At 33.5% G+C, this 26,946-nt stretch overlaps 1 protein-coding gene and 1 pseudogene across 3 annotated transcripts; one reads left to right on the forward strand and one right to left on the reverse strand.

Moving 5' to 3' along the window:
• Positions 1–4,232: 4,232 nt before the first annotated feature.
• Positions 4,233–16,307, forward strand: LOC142554615 (uncharacterized; annotated as a pseudogene).
• A 7,564-nt stretch (positions 16,308–23,871) lies between these two features.
• On the reverse strand, positions 23,872–26,575 carry LOC142553837 (uncharacterized). Of its 3 annotated transcripts, none has more exons than XM_075664346.1 (7): positions 26,378–26,575; positions 26,149–26,219; positions 25,693–25,801; positions 25,367–25,449; positions 24,918–25,076; positions 24,430–24,531; positions 23,872–24,294 (listed from the first exon to the last, which is right to left on the reverse strand). In XM_075664346.1, the coding sequence occupies exons 1-7, from the start codon at positions 26,445–26,447 to the stop codon at positions 24,142–24,144; spliced, it is 747 nt and encodes a 248-aa protein (XP_075520461.1). In that variant the 5' UTR covers positions 26,448–26,575; the 3' UTR covers positions 23,872–24,141. The 3 variants fall into 3 exon arrangements, with proteins under 3 accessions (XP_075520461.1, XP_075520460.1, XP_075520463.1); XM_075664345.1 differs by having other exon boundaries at positions 25,693–25,804; XM_075664348.1 differs by lacking the exon at positions 26,149–26,219 and having other exon boundaries at positions 26,378–26,541.
• Positions 26,576–26,946: the final 371 nt, after the last annotated feature.

Here is a 26,946-nt window from a genome sequence, read left to right on the forward strand (position 1 = left end):
TGATTGTTTCTTTTGTTTCACAAATTCTACCCCAGTCTCTGTTTTGATGGAGACTATCCCCTCATCAGTCGGTCAATTTTTCTTGATGAATTTTTCAACCCTAACCCAGTTGAACAGCTTGGTCTTTCCAACTTCAGTCATATCAACCGGTTGAACCCCTGTATCAATCAGCATGTGACAGATTTGAACCACAAAGCATTGCGATTGGTTTTCTTTCTTGACCATAGCTACCAGTGTCTTGAATAGAACATCAGACCAGTTGATCTGCAGATTAGATGAGATGGTGGCCATAACAAGAAATTTCTCTAAAGTTATCTTGTCATATGCACCAGCCTTGGCAAGAACTCTTTTTGCCACAATATCAGCCAACAGTCTGAATTCGATCTTCAATCTCGTTTTTGACAAGTTGGAGATGAAATCGGAGAGTCTGTGATTGAGAAAGTACTTCGCCAAATTTCAATATTTCCTACTGGAAGTTTGGAGAAATCAGTAATTCCAACTGCGGGTAAGCTAAACAAATCAGCAAACATCTTCTGAGTGAATTGGAGGTTTTTGTTTTGAACAACACAAACAATTTCTCCGTTCTTCATGTATGCAGAATCGAAGAATTCCTTTAATAAGGTGTCGGAGTATTTTTTACTGCAACCCAGAAAGGAACGAAGCCCAGAAGATTCTAACATACAAAACATGGCTTGCATAGGCTTGTTGGGCATGGAAAATACTGACGTGAAGTTGACAGCAACTGTGTTTTGAGCAATGGAGCCAGCCATAATCTTGATAGAAGGAGAAAGATCGAGAGAAACACCTACAAGATGAGCTTAAGTGCAATCTTGTGTCATAATAGCAAGGTAAGACTAAGAATGCTGCAAATTTTGAGTATGTACTTTCGGTTTAGAGAGTCACAAATCAGTCCACGTGGAGGACTGTTAGTGGATGAATTTTTTTGAAAATTTTGAAAAAAAATTTGGACGGCGGTAAAATGATTAATTTCAAATTTCAAAATAACCGTCACGTCAACAGGTGCAGATGAAGAGTTTTAGTAATTTTTACGAAATGACGTGGAAGTATCGAGCCCCAAAAAAATGAATCGGCTGAATAATGTGATTAGAGAGAAAGCGGTTAAGAAGTCTATTTAATTATTGACTTAACTGATATTCCCCATAAACATGTGGATTAAAAATATTCTTGGGAGATGAACTGGCGGTAGCTTGACAGAAAACTCTTCAAATCCCTGTGTCAATCATAATGAGAGAGACCCTTCGTATGGTTCTTATCTATAAATACAGGTAGAGGGGTTAGCTACACAATCACTTGAAATACAAAGCAGATAAGAGCAGGATGGATAAGGAAAGCGGCTCAAGCGAGCCAGACTTAGCAAAAGTGTTCATGGATTCAATTTTGGCCTCTCGCAAAACAGCTCTGGAGGACAGCGTCTTGGAGAAAACGCTGTAAACCTGGACTAAGGTCCAGGAGCTTCAGTCCTCCCTCGGGGAATGGCTGGTTGCTACCCCCAAAGGAGTGGCAACTCTGAAGAAGTATCAACGACGCCTCCGCGTTGCTGACGCTGCAGACGTTTTCTCTGAGGACGGCGTCTACCTCTTCATGCTCCTAAAGCAGCAGAGGACTCTGAGAGGGATTGCCCTCTCAAAGGACTTTATGCGTACCTCCATCGGAGGGCTGACCACCTGGTTGGCCTTCTGGAGGAGGGTGGTTAAAAAAGAATTTTCTGTTGTACACGTCTCTCTGAATTAATAAAATTTCCTATTATGTATTTCTTGTTGTCTTTTTGTCTATCTCTTTTATTTCATGTATTACAAACTGAACACACAAAAGAAATAATCATATCAAGATAAGTCGATTAATCCAAGCATATTTTGGAAATGTAAAAACTTAGCCTCTGGTAATGGTTTCGTGAAAATATCAGCTGTTTGTTGATCTATATGAACATATTCAAGCCGAATCTCTTTCTTCATGACATGTTCTCGGATGAAATGATGTCTGATGTCAATGTGTTTTGTCCGAGAGTGCATAAAAGTGTGATTTCTATGCACTGGTGTTGTCGCAGAAGATAGGAGATTCAGTAGCTTGGATGCCATAGTCTTTTAATTGTTGTTGTATCAACAGCATCTGAGCACAACAACTTCCAGCCGCAAGGTATTCTGCTACAGCGGTTGATGTAGCAATTGACGTCTGTTTCTTACTAAGCCATGATATTAGTCTTTCGCCTAAGAACTGACATGAATCGCTCGTAATTTTTATGTTGATTTTGCATCCAGCATAATCTGCGTCTGAATAGCCTACAAGATTAAGACTTGAATCTTTGAGATACCAAAGACCCACATTAGTAGTACCTTTAAGATATTTAAGTATGCGTTTAGCAGCAATAAAATGAGATTGCATAGGTTTAGCTTGAAACTGTGAACATAAACATATAGCAAACATAATATCTGGTCGACTTGCAGTCAAATATAGTAAAGAACCAATTAACCCTCTGTACATTTTTGTATCCACAGATATTCCCCCTTCATCTTTATCTAGTTTGATTGATGAACTCATTGGGGTGGTGGCTTGAGATCAATTTTCCGAATTTCTTTAACATATCTCGAGTGTATTTGGCTTTATTGATAAATATACCATTTTCAGACTGCTTGACTTGCAATCCTAAAAAGTAATTTAATTCGTCCATCATGCTCATTTCAAACTGCTCCTGCATCATCTAAGAGAATCTCTCACATACCTTAGGGTTAGTTGATCCGAAAATAATATCATCCACATATATTTGTACAAATAGTGACTGATCATTTTTTGAAAATTTAAACAAGGTTTTATCGACCGTTCTAATTGAGAAACCATGCTCAAGCAAGAATTTAGTTAGTATGTCATACCATGCTCTCAGGGCTTGCTTTAGTCCATATAGTGCTTTGTCAAGTTTGTAAACATAATCAGGGTGAGTGTGATTAACAAAGCCAGGTGGTTGTTCTACATGAACTTCCTCATTTAACAACCCATTCAAGAATGCAGATTTAACATCTATTTGATATACTTTGAAATCCTTAAATGCTGCAAATGTCAGAAATATTCTAATGGCTTCTAACCTGGCTACAGGGGCAAATGATTCATCAAAGTCTATACCTTCCTCCTGTCTATAGCCTTGAGCTACTAGTCTAGCCTTGTTTCTTATGATTAAACCATTTTCATTCATTTTATTTCTAAATATTCATCTAGTTCCAATCACATGAGTATCATCAGGCCGAGGGACTATGCCAAACTTTACTTCTTTCAAATTGATTAAGTTCCTTTTGCATGGCCTCTATCCAATTTGTGTCGTTTAATGCATCACCGATTTTCTTAGGTTCTATCTGAGAAACAAACGCAGCATGCATAAATTCATTGATCATTTGATTTCTAGTTCTAAGAGGAGCTGTAGGGTTACCGATGACCAGCTCGAGTGGATGATCTTTTTTCCACCGGAGACATGGTCCATATGGATTGGGCTCGGTTGGTTGAATGATATCATCTTCTTGTTCCAGTGCCCCTTCTTCTATTTGTATATTTTGCGGTTGTTGGTTGTCCTCTAGTTCATTCATCTGTTGAGTTTGTTCTCGAACGGTTGGATTTTCCTTTGAGATGATTTCGCCTGTTTTTCTCAGATCTATCTCATCATCACTGCTGGCTTCAAGGTTAGTAGCGTCAAGATTATTTATTAAATCATTTATGCTGCTACTACTATGTCATGACATATAGACGATTCATCAAATACAATATGTATGGATTCTTCAACAGTGAGAGTTCTTTGGTTATAAACTCTGTATGCTTTGCTTACTGCTGAATATCCTAAAAAGATACCATTATCAGCTTTTACATCAAATGTGGTGAGATGTGTCTTGCCATTAATATGAATGAAACACTTACAACCGAAAATGCGAAAGTATCCAACTTCTGGCTGCTTTCCGGTCCAGATTTCATATGTAGTCTTTTCATGATTCTTATTGATCATGGACCGGTTTTGATTATAACAGGCTGTGTTAATGGCTTCTGCCCAAAATCTTTGTGAAATACTGGATTCGGCCAGCATGGTTCTAGCTGCTTCCTTCAATGTGCGGTTTCTCCTTTCAGCTACTCCATTCTGTTGAGGTGATCTTGCAGCTGACAGTTCATGTTTTATGCCATGATCTTCAAGATAAGATGACAGAAATTGGTTCAGAAATTCAATTCTTCTGTCACTCATGATTATGTCAACTGCTTCACTTTTCTCATTTTTAAGTCTTTTGAGCAACTTGATTAGTTGGTCCGCGGTTTGATCTTTGGAGTTTAGGAATGTTACTGATAAACATAAAAATTGTACATTAATTAAATGTTCTATAATATAAATATATAGTTTTTGTTTTATTAAATGTTTAAATATTATATGTTTTATAATAAATTGTATAAAATATAAGTTGTTGTGTAATTACAAGTTTTTACAGGTTCGATAAAACAAGAATAAACTTGGCGTTGCAAATGGGATTAAGATGATTCTTGGACCTGTAGAAAGTTGATGTTAATATCTAAAATATTGGTGGCAAGCATGAGATAAAAATCCTCTCACAATTGGGATTAAATTAAGCAACAAATAAAGTTACCAAAGGAGTGGCAGTTTTACCATGCTCTAGTATTTTGACCATATCTCTCAAATTACTTGGTCAAATGGTTTGAAAAAAATACCACGACTAGACAACTCAATTATCCACATGTTTCTTTTTATGTGAAGAAGCAAATTCGGAGAAGAAGATTTTCAAAAGTGATGTGTAATATAATATAATATCTTGGAACACCAATGAAGACTTATGTGTAAAAATAATATTTTATTTGTGGTTGTCTCCCCAAATTTGGCTATAAATAGGGGTGCATTGTAATGTATTGAGATATCCCTCATTCTATGAACAAACCTTTGAGTTCATAATATTTCTCTCTATATTTTTCCTTTATTTCTTCATTTAAATATAATTAGCATGTTAATTTCATATTCAAAGTTTTACACTTTGAATAATGAATAGCTAACTTCCTAAAGTTGAGATGAAAAGGTGAAACTCTTGGCATGATAATAAAGTTACTAAAAGGTGAGAATCTAATATATGTTTTATATTATTTAATCATTATTTATTGTTTATGTTATATTTATTTCTTTAAGCATTTTTATACCCTACTTATAAGTGGGAGTTTTGATTTATTGTTGCTATATGTTACACTAAATTCTTGGAACCATTTAAATGTTAGTTTGGTATTACAAACCATTTAAAGTGGATGCCTTGATTTATTATATATGAATATATTATAATATTAAATTCTTGGAACCATTTAAATGTTTGTTTGGTTTTACCAACCATTTAAAGTGGGAACCTTCATTTACTATATATAAATATATCATAATATTAAATTACTTGGTACAATTTAAATGTTAGTTTGGTTTTACCAACCATTTAAAGTGGGAACCTTGATTTAGTGTTTACAAATATATATATAGCACAATAAATACTTTGACACATTTATAAGTTTTGGTATATATTATATACTTATAAGATAATAATATATAACATAATATAAATATGATTATTTAATATATTGAAACCATTTTATTAAGTAAATTTCAATAATGTTCGTTAATGCTAACTTTATTAAAATACCAAGAGTGGATCCTTTAATCTCAATTACTTAAATTAAAATTTGAACAATTAAAAATTACCAACTAAAGATTCAAACCATTAAAAAAAACAAAAACAAAAACAAAAAGATATTGTAGTGGACTTGTAATTACCTTAGCTTCCCTGTGGATACGATATTCGGACTCACCGAATTATAATACTTGTGTGGACAACCTGCTCTTGGGAGTGCAACAATCAAAGTCGCAACAAATTTTTGGCGTCATTGCCGGGGAAGTATAATTTAATTTCAAGTCTATTTAATGTTGTTTATAGTTTATTTTTCTTTATTTGAATTTTTATTGCTTTTGTGTGTTTTTATTCTTTTGCATTTGCATTTGCATGAGCATTTGGTCACGTACACTTAGTGGTCGACTCATTCGAAATAACCCTTTATTTTTACAAAACATGGCGGAAGAACCCATCCAAGAAAATGAAGATGAAATTCAATCTCAACATGATCATGATAGACGAAGAACACTTAGAGATCACATGAATCCTACACGTACTAGTGCAAATTCATGTCTAGTTTTTCCCCCTGATGCATCTCATTTCAATTTTAAGCCTGGTATTATCCAACTTTTACCCAATTTTCATGGCTTAGATTCTGAAAATCCATACATGCATTTACGAGAGTTTGAAGAAGTGTGCAACACATATAATGATCTAAATTGTAACATGAACACCATTCGACTTAAGCTTTTTCCTTTTTCTTTAAAAGATAAAGCTAAAACTTGGCTACAAAATCTTAGATCGGGATCCATTCGAACTTGGGATGAATTGCAACAACAATTTTTGAAAAAGTTTTTTTCATCTCATAGAACAAATTCTTTCAAAAGGCAAATCATTACTTTCACTCAAAAACAAGGAGAAACTTTTTATCAGTGTTGGGATAGATACAAAGAATTGCTTAATCTTTGTCCATATCATGGTTTTGAAATTTGGAGAGTTGTTTCTCAATTTTATGAAGGCTTAACACCTAAAGATAGGCAAATGGTTGAATTTATGTGTAATGGAACATTTGAAGATAAAGATCCAAACGAGGCAATTGAGTATCTCGATTCATTAGCTGAAAATGCTCAAAATTGGGACACTATAGGTACAATCGAACCATCAAAAAAGATTCAATCTCCTACATCTGGTGGAGGTATGTACACTCTCAAAGATGAACATGATCTTCAATCTAGATTTACCTCTTTGGCAAGAAAAGTTGAGGCACTTGAATTGAAAAAAAATGGTCAATTAAAATCTGTTCAAGAAATTGTGTGTCACATCTGTGATACAAGTGATCATTTTACAAAAGATTGTCCCACTTTGCCCTCTTTTAAAGAATGTCTCCATGAACAAGCCAATGTTTTGAAAAATTTCAAAAGGCCAAATTTTGAACCATTTTCTCAAAATTACAATCCAGGTTGGCGAAATCATCCAAATTTTAGTTGGAGGAATGATAATGCTGCACAATTTTCATAACCAAATTTCCAAAATCAACAAAATTTGCAAAATTATGCATCCTTATGTTCCTCCACCTAAAAGAAATTTGGAAGATACATTGAATTCTTTCATTGCAAAGCAAGAGTCTATCAATACTCAAACTGCTCAAACCATGACAGATTTGAAAGATACTCTTGCTAAATTTGCATCTGCACTTAATGTTCATGAAAAAGGTAAATTTCCTTCACAAACTCTGCCTAATCCCAAGGATCATCATTCACAAACTGGAACTTTTGGAACTCAATCGATGGATCAGGTAAAATCTGTTATTACCCTTCGAAGTGGTAAGGTTGTGGAAAAATCCATTCTTGAACCTTGTGAAGATGATGATAAATCAACTCCAAGGGGTAAGGAAGTGGAACCCATAACTTGCGAAGAGGAGGTTCAACAGACAGTGTCACCACCATTCCCTCATGCATTGAAAAATACAAAAAAATCAAATTTGAATTCTGATATATATGATATTTTTAAACAAGTAAAAGTTAATATTCCTTTATTAGATGCAATAAAACAGGTACCATCATATGCCAAATTTTTGAAAGACTTGTACACTGTGAAAAGAAAATTGAATGTGAAAAAGAAAGCATTTTTAGCCGAACAAGTAAGTGCAATCATTCAAAATAATAATACTTTGAAATACAAAGACCCTGGTTGTCCTACTGTTTCATGTATTATTGGAGAACGAAAGATTAAAAAAGCCTTGCTTGATCTTGGAGCTAGTGTTAATTTACTTCCATATTTAGTTTATCAAGAACTCAATCTAGGCGAGTTAAAACCTACTTCGGTAACACTTTTACTTGCCGATAGATCTGTTAAGGTGCCAAGAGGTATGGTAGAAGACGTATTGGTCCAAGTTGATAACTTTGTATATCCTGTCGATTTCATAGTTTTAGATACACAACATATCGAAGCTTGTAATGCAATTCCTGTAATTCTGGGTCGTCCATTTTTAGCAACTTCTAATGCTCTTATAAATTGCAGGAATGGAATAATGAAGTTGTCATTTGGTAACATGACCTTGGAGCTCAATGTTTTTAATCTTTGTAAGCAACCACATGACAAAGGAGATGAAAGTGAAGATGAAAATCTTATTGAAACTCTTGTGGAAGAAAACATTCAAGAATGGAGTAATCGTGATCAATTAGATATTTTTTCAGTTGAAACTGTTAAAGAAAATATTGAAATTGATCTTGATGATTTTATCAGGTATCACTCGTTACCAGGATCAGAGAAAGAATTTGATGCAAACAAAGACGAACCACCCATATTGGAGTTAAAACCCTTGCCAGAAGAATTGAAGTATGCATTTCTTGGAGAAGATGAAACATATCCGGTGGTAATTTCTTCCAAACTAGAAAGTGATCAAAAAGGTAAATTAGTAGATATGCTTAAAAGACATAAAAATGCAATTGGTTGGACACTAAAAGATCTCAAGGGCATTAATCCACTAATTTACACTCACAAAATTCACTTAGAAGAAAATGCAAAAACATCTCAACAACCACAAAGGAGATTAAATCCACACATGAAAGATGTTGTGAAAACTGAAGTTCTCAAACTACTTGATGTTGGGATTATCTACCCTATTTCTGATAGTAAGTGGGTAAGCCCAACACAAGTAGTTCCAAAAAAATCTGGCATCACAGTGATAAAAAATAAAAAAGGTGAATTGTTAACAAGTCGAGTCCCATCTAGTTGGCGGATGTGTATTGATTATAGAAAATTAAATGACGCCACTAGAAAAGATCATTTTGTATTACCATTTTTGGATCAAATTTTAGAAAGAGTATCAGGTCATCCATACTACTGTTTTCTTGATGGAAATTCAGGTTATTATCAAATTCCCATTGCACTCGAAGATCAAGATAAAACTACATTCACATGTCCTTTTGGAACATTTGCATTTAGAAGGATACCATTTGGATTATGCAATGCCCCAGCAACATTTCAAAGATGTATGCTAAGCATTTTTTGCGGCATGGTTGAAAATTGTTTGGAAATTTTCATGGATGATTTAACTGTCTTTGGGAATACATTTGATAATTGTCTTGAAAATTTGGAAAAAGTTTTAAAAAGATGCGAGAAAAAAGGTCTTATTTTAAATTGGGAAAAATGTCATTACATGATTACTTCTGGAATTGTTTTGGGACATGTCGTGTCATCTCATGGAATTGAAGTTGATAAAGCAAAAGTTGATGTCATTGCCAATTTACCCCCTCCAAAAACCATTAAAGAAATTCGCTCATTTTTGGGACATGATGGATTTTATAGGAGGTTTATAAAGGACTTTAGTTTAATCTCTAAACCCATTTGTAACCTCTTAACAAAAGACACTGCATTTGAGTGGACTCAAGAATGTCAAAATGCTTTTGATAAAATCATTCGACATTTAACATCAGCTCCTATCATGCAACCTCCTGATTGGTCTTTACCATTTGAAATCATGTGCGATGCGAGTGATTATGCAGTCGGTGCAGTATTGGGTCAAAGAAGAAACGGTAAGCCTAATGTGATATATTATGCAAGTAGAACTTTAAACAATGCTCAAATGAATTGCTCCACAACTGAAAAAGAACTACTTGCTGTAATATTTGCATTAGATAAATTTCGTTCTTATTTGATTGGATCAATGACTATTGTGTTTACTGATCATTCTACTATTAGATATTTGTTGACCAAACAAGATGCAAAGCCACGACGATACGATGGATTTTGTTGCTCCAAGAATTTGACATTGTGATCAAAGATAAAAAAAGGAACCGAGAATGTCGTAGCCGATCATTTATCGAGACTAGTAACAGGATCATCTTGTGAAATGACACCAATTAACGATAATTTTCCTGATGAACATCTATTTTCAGTTACTACTACACCTTGGTTTGCTAACATAGTAAATTTTCTTGTGACAGGAAAAATGCCACCGCAATGGAGTTCTCAAGATAAAAGAAAATTTTTGAATGAGGTAAAAAACTTTTATTGGGATGATTTGTATCTGTTCAAGTATTGTCCAGATCAAATTTTTCGACGTTGCATACCCGACAATGAGGTAAGTAGTGTCATTAAATTTTGTCATTCAGAAGCATGTGAAGGACATTTTTCTTCAAAGAAAACGGCTGCAAAAATCTTGCAGTGTGGATTTTATTGGCCCACTTTGTTTAAAGACACCCACGAAATCTGCAAGATCTGTGAAAATTGTCAAAAATTGGGTGCGATTTCAAAAAGAAACATGATGCCTTTGAATCATATCATTGAAATTGAAATCTTTGACTGTTGGGGAATTGATTTTATGGGACCTTTTCCACCGTCGTTTGGATACTTGTATATTTTAGTTGCAGTTGATTATGTTTCCAAATGGATAGAGGCAATTCCATGTCGAACAAATGATCATAAAATCGTCATCAAATTTTTGAAAGAAAATATTTTTAGTAGATTTGGAATTTCTCGAGCCATGATAAGTGATGGGGGAACTCACTTTGTTAATAAACCATTTGCTTCATTAATGAAAAAATACGGTATTACTCATAAAGTAACTACTCCTTATCATCCTCAAACAAATGGACAAGTTGAATTAGCTAATAGGGAGATAAAGAAAATTTTGGAAAAAACTGTTAACTCAAATAGAAAAGATTGGTCTCTGCGACTTAATGATGCACTTTGGGCATATCGAACAGCTTTTAAAACATCATTGAATATGTCTCCCTATAGGTTGGTTTATGGAAAACATTGTCATTTGCCTGTGGAATTGGAACATAAAGCTTATTGGGCGATCAAAACTTTAAATTCAAGCATGGTTGATGCCAACAAATTGCGTAAATTGCAACTTAATGAACTTGATGAACTCAGAAATGATGCGTATGAGAATTCAAGGATTTATAAAACAAAAATCAAATCATTTCATGATAAAACAATTCTTAGAAAATCTTTTGAGATTGGTAAAAAAGTTTTGCTTTATAATTCTCGACTTCACATATTCCCAGGAAAATTACGATCAAGATGGACAGGCCCATATGTTGTAAAGCATGTGTATACTTGTGGAGCTGTGGATATTGAAAATCCTAAAAATGGTGATATTTTTAAAGTAAATGGACAAAGGCTTAAACCATTTTTAGAAAAATGAAATCTTTCAAGAAGAGTTTATTTCTCTTTCTGATCCTTGATTTTTTTATTTTTTTGGTGTTGCATTTAAGTTTGTTTGTTTTTATTTCAGGTCTTCTTAATCTTTTTATTTTCCCAGTTAAATGGCGGATAACGGTACTCCCTGACTCTCATAGTCGGTTAAATCAGTTTCCCACAATTGCTGATACAAAAATTAAAAAAAAACCATTTCTTTTCTTTTCAAAATGGATGAAATTCTCTCAAAAATTTGTAAATATTTTCCCTCTGTTTCTGAAAATGTTCTAAAAAAAATTTATGCAGGAAGGTGTGAAAGATTGAAATTGCTAATGCAAAAAGGAATTCCAGAAGATATTCATCTTGTAATAGAAGCTAAGGTCCGATTAGGAGGAGAAGTTCCACAATCATTGCTCATTCGGTATTTGCCTGGATTAGGAAAAAACACTTATGCGAAAAAACGAAGGGCCAAAAGTTTAGGAGTTTGTCATAAGTGTGCAAGATGGACTTGTGACAAACGATGCTGATCTTTGAAATGTGTTTCCGATAACAGAGAAGATAAAATTGGTTTTATTAAGAATGGGCTGAGTAAGGAGTCTTTAGATAACATCTTATTGACTCTTCAGACGCATTCTAATGGACATGTGCATATTGAACTTCTCCGTTTATGGAAACAATTTCAAGATGAGCGTCGTAGTCTTGGGAATCCGACTAAAAAAGACCATGTTTGCCAATTTATAAGAAAATTGGATGGGAAGCATATCCTCGACTCATAGAAGGCGTTGAAGCCGTTTCTGGACGTAAAACCAGAGGAAAATTGTGAGCCACAATCACACTACTGTTTATATGCATGTGTGTCATTATTATTTTTACTGTTTATTCTGCTTACAGCTATGACTCATAGTTTTGTCATTATAACATATTACCCCAATAAAATCTCTCATTTTTCTCTCTATTTTCGCAGACCAAAAAGAAATTAAAAACATGGTTGGATCCTCTGCACAAACATGAAAAAATATTTGTGTATTTTGTGGGTCGAGTTCTGGAAAAAATGAAGTATTTGTAGAAGAAGCGAATAAACTTTGAAAGATATTGGCTGAGAGAAAAATTCACTTGGTATATGGGGGAGGTAATATTGGGTTAATGGGATCTGTTTCAACATCTGCTCATCTTAGAGGTAGTCAGGTTTTAGGTATTATTCCTACAGCTTTAGCTGAAAGAAATATTACAGGTGTTACGATTGGGGAGGAATTAAAAGTTTTTTCTATGTATGAAAGAATCACTCAAATGATTGAAAATTCTGATGCTTTTATTGCACTACTAGGTGGTTTTGGTACATTAGAAGAAATTTTTCACACTGTTTCTTGGGCACAACTTAATATCCATAATAAACCTGTGGGCTTGTTGAATATCAATAATTATTATGACAGTTTGTTGACATTTCTTGATAAAGCTGTGGAACAGAATTTCATTTCCGAAAATTCACGACGGATGCTCATCTGTGCTTCGACTGCCGACCAATTAATTGATGATTTGGAAGCTTTTGTTCATAAGCCTGATCCGATGATAACAAAGATCAATTGGTCGCAATCAAGCAGTAAGAAAAGGAAGTTGGATCATTGATTCAAAAGTCGTGGATTGGTTTGCGTTTGTTTCAGTTTGTTATCTTCAATAAAATTCCAGGTGATATCTCTTTCATTATGTACTCTTTATTAATAGTTATTTTGACATTAGAAACAATGTCATATTCTGATTGTGGGGAGAAAAAACTTATTAAAAAAATTTAAAAATAAAAAATATATATTATTTTAAAATAAAATCATGTTTATTGTTTGTATCTTAGTAATTTTTGCAAAAATGTCATACATTACATGTTTGAAAGATTTAAATTAGAACATGCATTAATCTATTTAAGAATGTTTAAATTTTTATTTGAAAAAAAAAGTCAATTTTAATATTCTGATCAATATAAAAATATGATTTATGAAATCTTTTTGAGTGATTAACCATTGTGATAAAATCAGGTATTAAAGTATATGGCCTAAGATATACCTTATAAGAGTGCCTAAAATTTTAAACTCACACATATTTTGTGAGTGAGTGGAGAGGACTGAGAAAACAGCTTTCGAGCCTTTATTGATCATGAGACAGACTATCTATTGTTTAGATCTTGAGTTCTTATTTTGAAAAAAAATGATATTTCCTGAAAAAAAAAGGAGAAAATACAAAAAGAAAGATATTGAAGATCTATGTAATTTTTAAGTTATATGCTACGACCCATATATCTCTTATAAAAAAAATAGAGAAATTTATTGTACAAATTAAATAAATATGTGGTCAAGAAGCATAAACTTAGTCTGATTCCATGATGTTATGAAAAAAAAATATCAGGAAAAAATATATAATAAGAACAACTAGATTTTGAATCAATGGATTTTCTATCTTTTGATTAGTTTGGCTCGTTTGTCTGTCTGCATTCTGTAAACCATTTTTCTGAGCATTTATCTGTATTCCAACTCCATGAGAGAAATCGTTGCCATAAATTGAAACATTTATTAACCTGTAAGGATATGGAGTTGAGACTCTTACTAGGAATTTCTGAAGGCCGTGTACATTTAACTACTTGAAATAAGCTTTGAATTGATCATCTCAAATTATTTCATAAATTATAATTATGATGATCTTGATATAACTTTGACAGTTTTCAAATTTAATTTAAACACTTAGATAGTTTTGATTACATTTCTATTTAAATTAATCAATATGTTTTGTATTGCTATTAACGCTTAAATTACTAGGGACTAGCAATAAGCTGGTTGGGAGGTGTGATAAACATAAAAATTGTACATTAATTAAATGTTTTATAATATAAATATATAGTTTTTGTTTTATTAAATGTTTAAATATTATATGTTTTATAATAAATTTTATAAAATATAAGTTGTTGTGTAATTACAAGTTTTTACTATTTTTTACAGGTTCGATAAAACAAGAATAAACTTGGCGTTGCAAATGGGATTAAGATGATTCTTGGACCTGTAGAAAGTTGATGTTAATATCTACAATATTGGTGGCAAGCATGAGATAAAAATCCTCTCACAATTGGGATTAAATTAAGCAACAAATAAAGTTACCAAAGGAGTGGCAGTTTTACCATGCTCTAGTATTTTGACCATATCTCTCAAATTACTTGGTCAAATGGTTTGAAAAAAATACCACGACTAGACAACTCAATTATCCACATGTTTCTTTTTATGTGAAGAAGCAAATTCGGAGAAGAAGATTTTCAAAAGTGATGTGTAATATAATATAATATCTTGGAACACCAATGAAGACTTATGTGTAAAAAATAATATTTTATTTGTGGTTGTCTCCCCAAATTTGGCTATAAATAAGGGTGCATTGTAATGTATTGAGATATCCCTCACTCTATGAACAAACCTTTGAGTTCATAATATTTCTCTCTATATTTTTCCTTTATTTCTTCATTTAAATATAATTAGCATGTTAATTTCATATCCAAAGTTTTACGCTTTGAATAATGAATATCTAACTTCCTACAGTTGAGATGAAAAGGTGAAAATCTTGGCATGATAATAAAGTTACTAAAAGGTGAGAATCTAATCTATGTTTTATATTATTTAATCATTATTTATTGTTATGTTATATTTATTTCTTTAAGCATTTTTATACCCTACTTATAAGTGGGAGTTTTGATTTATTGTTGTTATATGTTACACTAAATTCTTGGAACCATTTAAATGTTAGTTTGGTATTACCAACCATTTAAAGTGGATGCCTTGATTTATTATATATGAATATATTATAATATTAAATTCTTGGAACCATTTAAATGTTTGTTTGGTTTTACCAACCATTTAAAGTGGGAACCTTGATTTACTATATATAAATATATCATAATATTAAATTACTTGGTACAATTTAAATGTTAGTTTGGTTTTACCAACCATTTAAAGTGGGAACCTTGATTTAGTGTTTACAAATATATATATAGCACAATAAATACTTTGACACATTTATAAGTTTTGGTATATATTATATACTTATAAGATAATAATATATAACATAATATAAATATGATTATTTAATATATTGAAACCATTTTATTAAGTAAATTTCAATAATGTTCGTTAATGCTAACTTTATTAAAATACCAAGAGTGGATCTTTTAATCTCAATTACTTAAATTAAAATTTGAACAATTAAAAATTACCAACTAAAGATTCAAACCATTAAAAAAAACAAAAACAAAAACAAAAAGACATTGTAGTGGACTTGTAATTACCTTAGCTTCCCTGTGGATACGATATTCGGACTCACCGAATTATACTACTTGTGTGGACAACCTGCTCTTGGGAGTGCAACAATCAAAGTCGCAACAGTTACCCATGTAAATCTGTAGAAGTCATCAATTACTACAAGTGTATATTTCTTTCCCCCTAAGCTCATCACCGGTATCGGTCCAAAAAAATCCATATGAAGAAGTTCCAGACATCTTGCTGATGAGTTTCTTCCTTTGCTTTTGAATGTTGAACGGACTTGTTTACCTAATTGACAGGTATTGCAAATTGTATCTTTGGCAAAGTCAATGTTAGGCAAGCCAGATACTAGTTTAAGTTTGCTAATAGTAGCAATGGATTTGAAATTAAAATGATTGAGTCGCTTATGCCAAAGCCATTTTTTATTTTCATTTGAGGCGATAAAGCAAGTAGGTGCATTGAGACAATCATCATTCCATTTTACTTTATATGTATTTTGCTCTCTATGACCAGTTAACGCGATATTACCAGCGGCGATTTTAACAGTGCATATGAGTTTTTGAAACTCAACGGTGTAATCATTGTCACATAGTTGGCTTATGCTTATCAGGTTATAACATATATTTTCTACAAGAAGTACGCCTTTAATGAAAACTTTGTTGTGGATAATCTTATCTTTACCCAGAGCTCTACCTTTAGAATTATCACCGAAGGTGATTGTTGGACCTCTGTAGTTGACTACTTCTGATAAAATATTTTTGCTTCCAGTCATGTGTCTGGAACAACCACTATCCAGGAACCAGATGAATTCCTCCAAGTCCTTTTTCTTTGATGCCTAGCATTATTGAAATAAGAGATTGGTACCCTTTTCTATTTGGGTCATGAGCTTATTAGATCCTTAGGAATCTACACTTGAATTATCCTGAAGGATTTTTCATGACGTATCTTAAGGTGAGTGGTGTTATGTGCATAATCAGGTGGTGTATGCAGTGTCTTTTCTTTTCCAGTATGTTGTTTTGACCATCTGTCATTGTCACTCAACCTGTACCTCTTTTGAACAGGTCGGCTGTTGTGGTAATTGTTAGGTCTAGTTTTTGAATGATATCCGATTGAACCTGACTTTCTGCTGGCCCAACCTGAACCATTGTGAATGATTGTATTTGGCATGCGTCTGAGCCATGATCGATTGGATTTAACATTCTCAATTTCAACGTATCCCAGGCTTATCATGTTCATATACCGTACTAGATCTGACAAATTTAATTGGTTTTAAAATGTCTTTTTCTAGTAGCGGTTGAGTTGATGCTCCAGAGATGCTGCGATCATTAATGCTATAACCTAGTCCAGTTCTGTCTCCAACTGGTTTCTGCATCTCATGCATCCTGTTAAGAGAAACAGAGGATTTGTTCCAAGTGTTGAATGTGTTTATCAACTGTTTATTTTCTTTTAACGTGGCATGGAACAATCTTCGCAGGTCATCGTTCTCAGCTGCTAGCAGACTTAGCTTTACTTTTAAACTGTCAACCTCCTTTTGCTGCGAATAGCTAGAGAGAGTCAACTTGTTTTTCAAGTTTTGTTTTTCTGCTTTAGCTTCATTTAACTGTTGTGATAGCCCTTTTAAACTCATTTACCATGTCGTGTAGTGCGGTGACAAGATCTTCTCGTGTAAATTCATCAGAGTTAAAATCAAATACCATCTCATCTGTAGATTCTTGATCTTCTTTGGCCATGAGACATTCTACTGTCTCATATCGCTTTCACTTGAAGATTCTTCAGAGATGGATCTTTCTGACTCTGATTCAGCCCATTTTCCTTTATCTTCTTCTGCAACTAAGACTCGCTGATTCTTCTTTTTGATGAATTTTTCTTTAACCCGTCTTCTGTCACCTGATTTCTTTTCATCTTTTCTTGGCCTGTTGCATTCTGCAATAAAATGTCCTTTCTTTCCACAGTTAAAGCAAGCTTGATCATCATCAGTATGGTCCTTTTTGAAGTGAGGCTTATTCATTTGTGATTGTTTCTTACGCATGAACTTGCTGAATTTTTTAACAAATAGAAACACGGCTTCATTGCTTAATTGCTCGGCCGATTTCTTACTTGTGGACTCTTCGACCGGAAGAGTCACTGTGGTAGCTGCCAAGGCCTTTGTTTGTTGAGAGGTGGATGGTTTTTTCTTCAGTTCGTATTCCAAGCTCGAACTCATACGCTTTAAGGTCGGCGAAGAGATCATGAAGTTCCAGCTTGTTCAGATCTTTGGATTCTCGCATTGCTATAGTCTTTACGTCCCATTCTCTGGGAAGAGCTCTCATAAACTTTAAAGCAATTACATGGTTAGAATATTCTTTTCCTAATGAAATGATTTCGATGACAGCTGAACCGTTCATCAAATTCTGCAAGAGTTTCTCCTGGCTTCATCTTTGCATTGTCAAACTTTTGGATAGCAACAGTACTTGTTTTCTTTTGTCTGATCGTTGCCTTCGCATAGTTGAGTGAGTTTTTCCCATATTTCCTTTTCAGTAGTGCAAGTCTTGATTTTGGCGAACATATTTTTGTCCAGTGTCTTGTAGAGGATGTCTTTTGCAACGTTGTTCAGATTTGCCTTCTTTTTATCCTCAGCTGTCCATACGGATCTGTGCTTTTCTACCATCTGATGAGCACCTTCAGTTGTGGTGGCAGCTGTATTTACTTTCAAGATTTTCAATTGCCCATCAGTGATAACATACCACATATCGTCATCTTGGGCTGCCAGATGTGTCTGCATACGAAATTTTCAATCATCATAATCTTCTTTAGAAAACATAGGAATTTTGTTGAAAGATGCCATAAGTATTTAAAAGATATCAGTGTTTAAAAAAACCCCGCTCTAATACCACTTGTAGGACCGAGTGCTTACCGCTTTACCAAAAGCTATAGCTAGTGGTAATGATGCAACTCAAATCTTTTAAACCGCACAATAGCTCAAGCACCACGGTTTGATCGCTCTACCAAAGCAGGGACAATTATTGCACCCAACACCCTAGCTCGTGCACAAGCCCAGCAACCGAGCCCTACAATCTGCGCGCAAGCTTCCTTCGAACCTAGGACTCGAAATGAACTAGGACTCTTCTAGTCGAGCCACACCCGATCCTACCTGACCCATGACCACACCCAGAACCAACCAAGCCCAGCCCAGACCCTGAACCAGAGCCGCGAGCCACCTGCACCAGGAGCAGCCTGCGCGTTCCCTGTGTGTTTTCTCACGTCTTTCACGAGCCACATCGAGTCACCCTGCACCAACCCATGACCCAACCCCTGGCCAACCTCCCTTGACCTTACTGGACCAACCCCAAGCTGCCCAACCCTAGCAGCGGCCAACTAGGACTCTCCCCCAGCCCAAGACTCGAGCGCTAGCCCTCCTAGGACTATTCCTAGGACCTAACCACGACAAACCCAGCCACCTAGCCGAGCCCTGCCAAGCCATGCAAGCTAGCCGTCCCTTGACTTGAGTGCAAACCCTTACAAAACCATCGGTCCTCTCCTTAGCCTTCCCTTCGGTTTTCCAGCTTGTGTTTCCCTTTGAATTTTTTCAAGTTTTATTCAAAAATCATCCCTAGTTGACAGCCTATCCCTTGGAATAATAACTTTTTTCAAAACTCTCTATTAAATCATTGAAACTTTGAAAATATTTGCCAAAACGTTGAACCAATCGTACAAACTTATTTTTCATGCATAAACAATTAAAACACGAATAATATGATTTGAATGATGCTTAAAAGGGATAAGAAAAAGTACATTTGCGTTTATAACGCTCGAATATTCAATCGTCGGTGAGGGTGCGAAGTTGGACGACCGGACGATGAAGAACTCTAGCTTTTCCTCCCAACTTTTTTCGAAAATTAATGTGTGCAATTGTGTGTTTTTCGGCTTCTACAAGGTGAATTATGGGGTGGAAGAAGCCCTAGGCACTTATTTATAATTTTAATCGACATGTTAATGGGCTTGAGTTTTGGGCTTGCAAGCTTATGAGCAATTGCGCCTACTTTAAATAATTAAATTGGGCCCAATAACACTTATTTAATTAAAACATAAAAGTTTATAAATTAGTTTCCCAAAAATAATATTTTTGATCCTTTAAAAACTCCTCCTTTGCACAAAACCGGCTTCCCGGGAAATATCGAGCTCGACTCGTAAAATAATTCGAACTCTAACATTTTTTAAAACTAAATCATTTTTTAATCATATTAGAAAGCCTTGCAATTACTTAATGAAAAATAAATATTCTTTTCTTGGTCGTCTCCAGTCTATTTTCCCCTGCCTATTATCGAATATTCGGGTAAATCCTTTAATTTCATGAAATCATGTCATATACACATTTAACCATGCAATCATACCTTTAATCATTTAATAAATATCATGTAAGCATTTAAAATCAATTAACTAAAAAAATTAAGCAATTAAAATAATTTGCATGCATATGGTTTACCTATGTTTGTTTTTCGGACGTTACATGTACGATTTTCTCGGGAAAATGTTATTTTACGATTTTGAAGGATACGATATTTTATAAATAAAATGAAAAAATATTTTGAAGGATGTGAATTGATTGTGACAGTAAGAAATGGGGATTCGTGAGGGACAAAGCCCAGTGGAACCCATTTACGGGACAAAATCATGTGGGAACCAAACACTGAATTTTCATAGGCCGCGGCCCAGTAACGAAAAAGTGGCTGCTGGTGTCCCATCAACTATATGCCAAGGCACAGAGCAGAAAAGTGATTATTGTTGCCCCGCCGCTGGTACCATGGTTATAGCTGAGATTGATCAATCGACCGAATGATGAAAAGATGGTCACAATTAATGAACTGATTTTACCCAAAAGAAATATATATGTATAAGTTTATGATGAAAGGAAAAAAGTATATGATGAAAGGAAAATTATATGATGAATGAAAATGTTTAAGGTCACTAGGTTTGGATGGTTGCAAGTAAGGATGATTTTGAGGGAGGCGCTAATGCTTGAGTGGATCGGGTCTGACAGTACACTCCTGAGAGACTTATATTTTCCGCACTACTAGATTTATATTTAAAGTTTTTAAGCAAAAGTTTGGGAATTATTTTATGACGATTTTACATTTTGTTTTGAAGTTTAGTCGTCGGATTATTTTAAATTGACGCAAGATTTTACGGTTGATATTTTACGAGATTTTATGAAGTTAAAGATTTTAAGTGTTGAGTATTTTAAATGAGGGTTTCGAATTTTCGGGTTTATGAATAAAAAATTAATAGTATTTTAAAGTTAAAAAGGAAGGGACGTTTCAGAAGTATGAAATAACAAAAGTTTCATACACAGTTTGACAAACTAAATTTTTCCCACAAAAAATTACCTCTTCTCTCCTCCACTCAAAATTTCGGCCATCTTGAATTTTCACAAGAAAAATTTCACGCCCACTTCCACGAACACATTGTTGTAGGATCTCTGAAACTCTAGCGATCAAATCTCAGCGCAAAATTCTTTAAGATCTCTAGTGCGATCTAAACAAAGAATTCAGTATTCAATCGTGGACCCGATTAGACGATCAAATGGGAGATCCGTTCGTAGAGAATTACAAGAAATGCTAGAGCCGACGTTAAATACGCAAAGTTAAATAAATTAAAATACCATATGAATGTTATAAATTATACGACGTCCAATGAACGTTTCGAACGTCGAAACTAAAATTTTTAAACTTCTATTACTCCAACAAAAAATGACTGAGTAAATTTATCCTCCATGTTAAAGAAATGGAAATGAACGGTGATTTGAAGTTATTGAATCATTAATTGAACATGAGAAAGGGAAAAAAATCGACCTCAGCAACCGGGGTGAACTAGTGAAGACGAAACCTGGTGACGTCGGGTGATTCAATAAGGATATATTAAACTCATGCGCCACCGCCTGCAGCCACTCTTCATCTCTCTCCTCTTCCAACAAGCAAACCCTCGCTGGGTCTCCCTTGAATGCAGCGTCAGTAAATGCATCAACCTGAAGCATAAGACATCTATTAAACAAATTCGAAAGGAAGAAAAGAAAAAAACAAGAAATTTTAGACGATGTCATGTGTCAATTTTGTGATATGAAACTTCTATTTACATCACTCATAAAAAAATTATTTTTATATCATTACTTTTTATTATAAATATGGACAAGATTGAAATATTTTACGAATAAAGATATGTGAGATTTGAAAGCAATGCTGCTATGTAGCGAAAATTGATTATTTAAGACACACATAAACTTTTAATAAATAAACACCAAATTTATATCATGCACAAGTACAAATACTTGTGCGATGCCTCATGGCAAAAATTAACTAGATAAATTATGTAAATCGTTTACACCAAAATAATATTAGTTAGTATAATAAAACTAAATTCCTTGATACTCCAAGGAACGAAAAATGCATCAAAATAAACTACATAAAAAATAGATGCATAAACCGAAGTTGCTTAAAACAAAAAAAAAAAAGAACACTCTTTGATCAACACTCTGCGTCAGTGTTGTTCGTGAGTGTTGTCAACGCCAATCAGTAAAACAAATAAAAGAACACTCTTCGATCAACACTCTGTGTCAGTGTTGTTCTTGAGTGTTGTCGACACCAATCAGCAACACGGTAAATATGTGAATCAATCACACAAACTCTTCACACAAAAATCTTCAACTCTGAACTATGAGTGTGTTCAGAGACAAACTCTAGCAGCTCTCCTATGCTTTACGTGCACTCCCAAAAACCTCCAGCAGTTGTGCCCTTGCAAAAGTGATCACCCGATCACATAAAACTTTAGCAGCTACACAATAAAGTGATCACCCGATCACATAAAAATTATAGAGCAAATATATGTTGGACTCTTGTTATTTTTTCTCTGTGAAAAGCTCTCTCGTCCAACTCTCTCTCTACCACACGCTGCGGCCGTCCATTCTCTATGTATATAACTCATGTTTGACCTAGAAATACTTCCATAAAAGAGTCCTAAAAAATATGGAAACAAGATTTTCATTAGGGATAAAACTCTTTTAAACATGGATAAAATATTTTAGAGATAAAAATCATATTAAAAACAAATCATATAATAACTAGATATAAATCAATCAAGATCTTATCATCTAGAAACAAATTAAGCAAAATCTCATATTCTAGAAAGACAAAATCTTAAATTGATATTATCAATTTAGCAAAAAATAATAAAAAAATAAAATATTCTTTTCAAGATTGTCTAAGAACAAACCTACTCAAAACTAATAAACCTATCCCTGATACACTTATTTTAAATTTTTAAATTGCACAAACTAAATTAAAAGCATAAAAATAAATATGTCGAAAATATAAAAAGAGGTGGAGATTTAATTTAATTTAATGGATAGAAGAAAACAAAACCAGAAGTATCATTGTCCGGATAAATTATCAATGGTATTGAACGAAAAATTCATTTTCCAGATATATAATTTTTTAAAAAAGACATATAAATAAAATAGGACGTTGAAAATGGTGCATTGAATCTCAATTGAGAAAAAAATTATGGTTTTGTTGGAATAATGAATTTCAAATGTATTTTTGTTATTTAGATAAGTAAGATTATAACTTCAAATTCTATCGCTTACATTTTTATATAATATTCCATGTTAATTATAATGAATTTAATGTTCACCTAATAATTGTGACATTTGAAATACATTCTAATTTATATTAATAATGCGTAAATAAGAAATATGCGAATTTAATATTTGATCTATCAATTCATTGTAAATAATAAAATTATAATCGAAATTTATGAATTTAAAATTCATCTCCCCAAGTGCATCTTAAGAAAGTATTTGCAACCTCTAAAAAATATTATTTAGTAATTAGTTTTAAACAATCAGTTTTATATATTTCTTAATCTCCAATTTGGAGTTAACTTCTACTTAATTTATGTTAACTATTACTTAATTTAACCAAATCTCAAAGTGGGTCTCTTGGTGATTTTGATTAATAAAAAATGATTCAAGAATTTTGATAAATAAATAAAATTATCTTTGTACATTCGTACCACAATAATTTTGAAGAGCAAGTTGTGTTATTTAATTAAGGACATTTTTTATATTTTATTAAATAGTTAGTATGAAAATCATTTATTTAGCAAATATTATAATTATAATTTTAAAAAATATTCAACTTTTCAATTTTGTTTTCAATATGTGGCAAACTTTACATGATACGTAATCAAATTATTATAATGACTCATATTTATTTTTAATATAGAAAAGATGCTAAAGCAACTTAAAAATTCTAGAAAATATCTAAAACGAAAGTTAAAGATTGCACGAAAATGAAGTGATTGAGTGAGAATATAGCCAACAATTTACAACAGTGTTTACCTATGCTGAATGCCGAAATCCCCTAAACCAATCTATCAATCTGCCCGTGTGAAGAATTGAGGCATTTCTACACACACATACGTAGCTTTTTGGGTCAGCAAGCTATTATTACAGTTTTTCAAGTGATGACGCCATTCCCAAATCTTTGCATGAATTAAGATAATGCACAAATTGGTTTCATAGTGTACATTCATTCATGGCAATAAAAGAATCACCAACACCCTTCTTTCGCCATTTTAAGAAACTTGCAAAGCGTGATGTTCGGAAGTTCGTTGGTACCGGACTGTTTCTTTCTTATATGTGTCATCTTCGAGGGTTTAGTGCCCTGGGATGGGGTGTGGGTGGACGACACCAAGTTGTAGAACTATTGAGAATGGAAGCATTTTTTTCAGAAATTCAAGAAATAAATAGATGGAAATTTTAATTTCCCTGGTTTTCATGATGTGCTATATTATAAGTAAACTCTGAAAACGAGGAAATATCGCATTTGAACGAATACCTCACAAACGCCATGGAGTAGTAACCGACGGAAAGGATCCTGCACATGTAGAACAAGAACATCTTCTTTCTCACTCTCTTTAACAAACGTGCGTAGGCATTCCTGAACGAGAAAAAAAATATTTATATAGTGACTTGGGGAGAGATGATAAGGTATTGTCTGCAATGCTTTAAAAAATTTATTATGGACTTCTTTTGTTTTTTTAGTAAAGTTGCACAATTTTGTAAAGAAAAAATTCATTATCACTTTTTTTAAACATTTACAAACACCACCTAGCCGTGAAAACAAGAAAACAGGTTCCCGGAACAAGACAAGACTTCAACATGCACCCTTCAATAATGCTAAAGAGAGAACCAATGAAGCATGTGGATCGTAGAATCAAAATTCATTGTATGTCGCAACGTGGGCAATATTCCACCATTTAACTAGAGCAACAATAATGAGAGGGGAGGCGGGGAATAAATGCTATTCCATAAATCTCAAAATACCTCATATCCATTGATCACTTCCGAAAGAAAAGAGCGGCGAAGAGCCTCTCTAGTTCTACAATCTATCCTGTGCCAAGCAGTCATCACGGCAACTTTATCTGCATCTATATGACCTCTACGCTTTGATGATGAACCGCCAAGGGATTCTATCAGAGATGCCTATCAAAAAAAGAAAAAACTAGAACTAAAAGCAACGTATAACTCATAAATGGAAAGAGAAGAACAGATCTAATGAGTAGAAATGAAGAACTAGAAAGCATAAAAAGTAAAATGCTGGATATGTTTTTTAGAAGATTGAAGTGGAATCCATACACTATATGCTAAGGAAATGACTTTAACAATATATCTATAAGTCCCACTTAAAAAAAGTACGAATCAAATCATTTCGTCTATCCATTTCAAAATACAATGTATGTATATGATTTGATATGGTAAATAGACCAGAGAACCTCCTTATCCATATCTATATTTCTGAAATTGTCCCACTCCCGAGCATTTGTCATGGAAAAAGGTGAAGGTGGTACATCGTCCCCTGCAAACCCAGATAAATAAGATATCAAGTTCACCCATGTCAAGTATGTTAAAAGGCAGGAGATTCGGTCCTTGCCATTGTGTCTAGATGTTCAAGTTCAACTTTCTAATAGTTACACATTTCTTCTGAATTTAATAAATGACTGACACACAGCGTGGAAAAAGGGAGGAAGGTATATACAGGTAGTCGTTCATACAAATATAAGCATATCTAAACCACTTTTTTAAAATAATACAAACTCACCCCAAGGTGGTGGAGCAAACAATCCCCTAATTTCCTCTGCATTTAGCCGAGGAACAAGCTCCATCAACAACCGATCGTTTAACCATCTCCGAGATCTTCGGTTGCTGACCTGCTTGCAGATGATTATGACATCAGTTCACCAAGTCTGATGTTCAATTCAACTGCATTTGTGTAGGACTAAAGCCGAACAAGACAACCAAGTTGCAATCTTTTAAAGAAAAAAAACCTTCCAATTTCATGGGTACTCCATCCAATTTTGCATCAGTTCCACTAAACTCTCAAGTCACTAAATTTACTAAACTGGTAAAATGGCTTGGCACTTTTAGAATGGCGCCAACTCCAACCCACATAGTTAGAAAGATAAATATAAATTTCCAACATGAAACCCAGATATCATTTCCAACATAATAAAGAACGAATATGTGAAAATTAGAACAGCGAGTTAAAAATTATTACTTTCCCAGCCAAGCTTTCAAGAAACTCAATCTTTCTCTCAATCTCCATCCCCCGAGATTTTACATTCCCATCTGCAACCAATTCATATGCTTACAAATACACAAATAGGAAGAAAGATCCATTCATCAAGATTATGTAGAGAGTGTAAAATGATACGGGCCTCTATGATTTACAGTCTACGCCAGAATAAAACCATGAATACACAGAGAAACAAGAAAAAGGATCTCACCTTCTGGGTCAAAAAGGGCTGAATACATGAGAAGATCTTCCTCAGTCTGCAAAATATCAAGGGTTTTCATGATTACAGATGACCAATCAAGAAAAGAACTCTTCGTCTTCAATTGATCTGGTTTCTTGTGGAGTTGGGGTAGCTAGAAATACTCCGCGGAATAGCTTAAATGATGACCACACACGGCCTTGAATAAGGAATATTCCCTTGCCCTTTATTAAATATCTAATGTCTTACGGCCCAATGGGCCTGAAAAATCGTCGACCCAAAATAAAACTTACTAATTAGATTTAAATTTTTACCCGAAATATGCGCTTTATTTAAATAATGAATTCTGGATAAATATATTTTAAAATTATTAAATAATCATAACATCTTTAGTTCACATTAAATATTTAAATTATCGGTTTATTTATATTATAGTAAATGAATTTAACAGTTATTTTTATTGAACATATTATATTTATAAACAAATTTTTATGAATATATTTTCCAGATAAAATGGTTTTATTATATTTCGAATTAAAAAATTTTGACTGAACAAATTTCTCATAATTAATACTTTTTAA

This window comes from Primulina tabacum, chromosome 8 (genome assembly GCF_025594145.1).
Source record: "Primulina tabacum isolate GXHZ01 chromosome 8, ASM2559414v2, whole genome shotgun sequence".
NCBI classification, from domain to species: domain Eukaryota; kingdom Viridiplantae; phylum Streptophyta; class Magnoliopsida; order Lamiales; family Gesneriaceae; genus Primulina; species Primulina tabacum.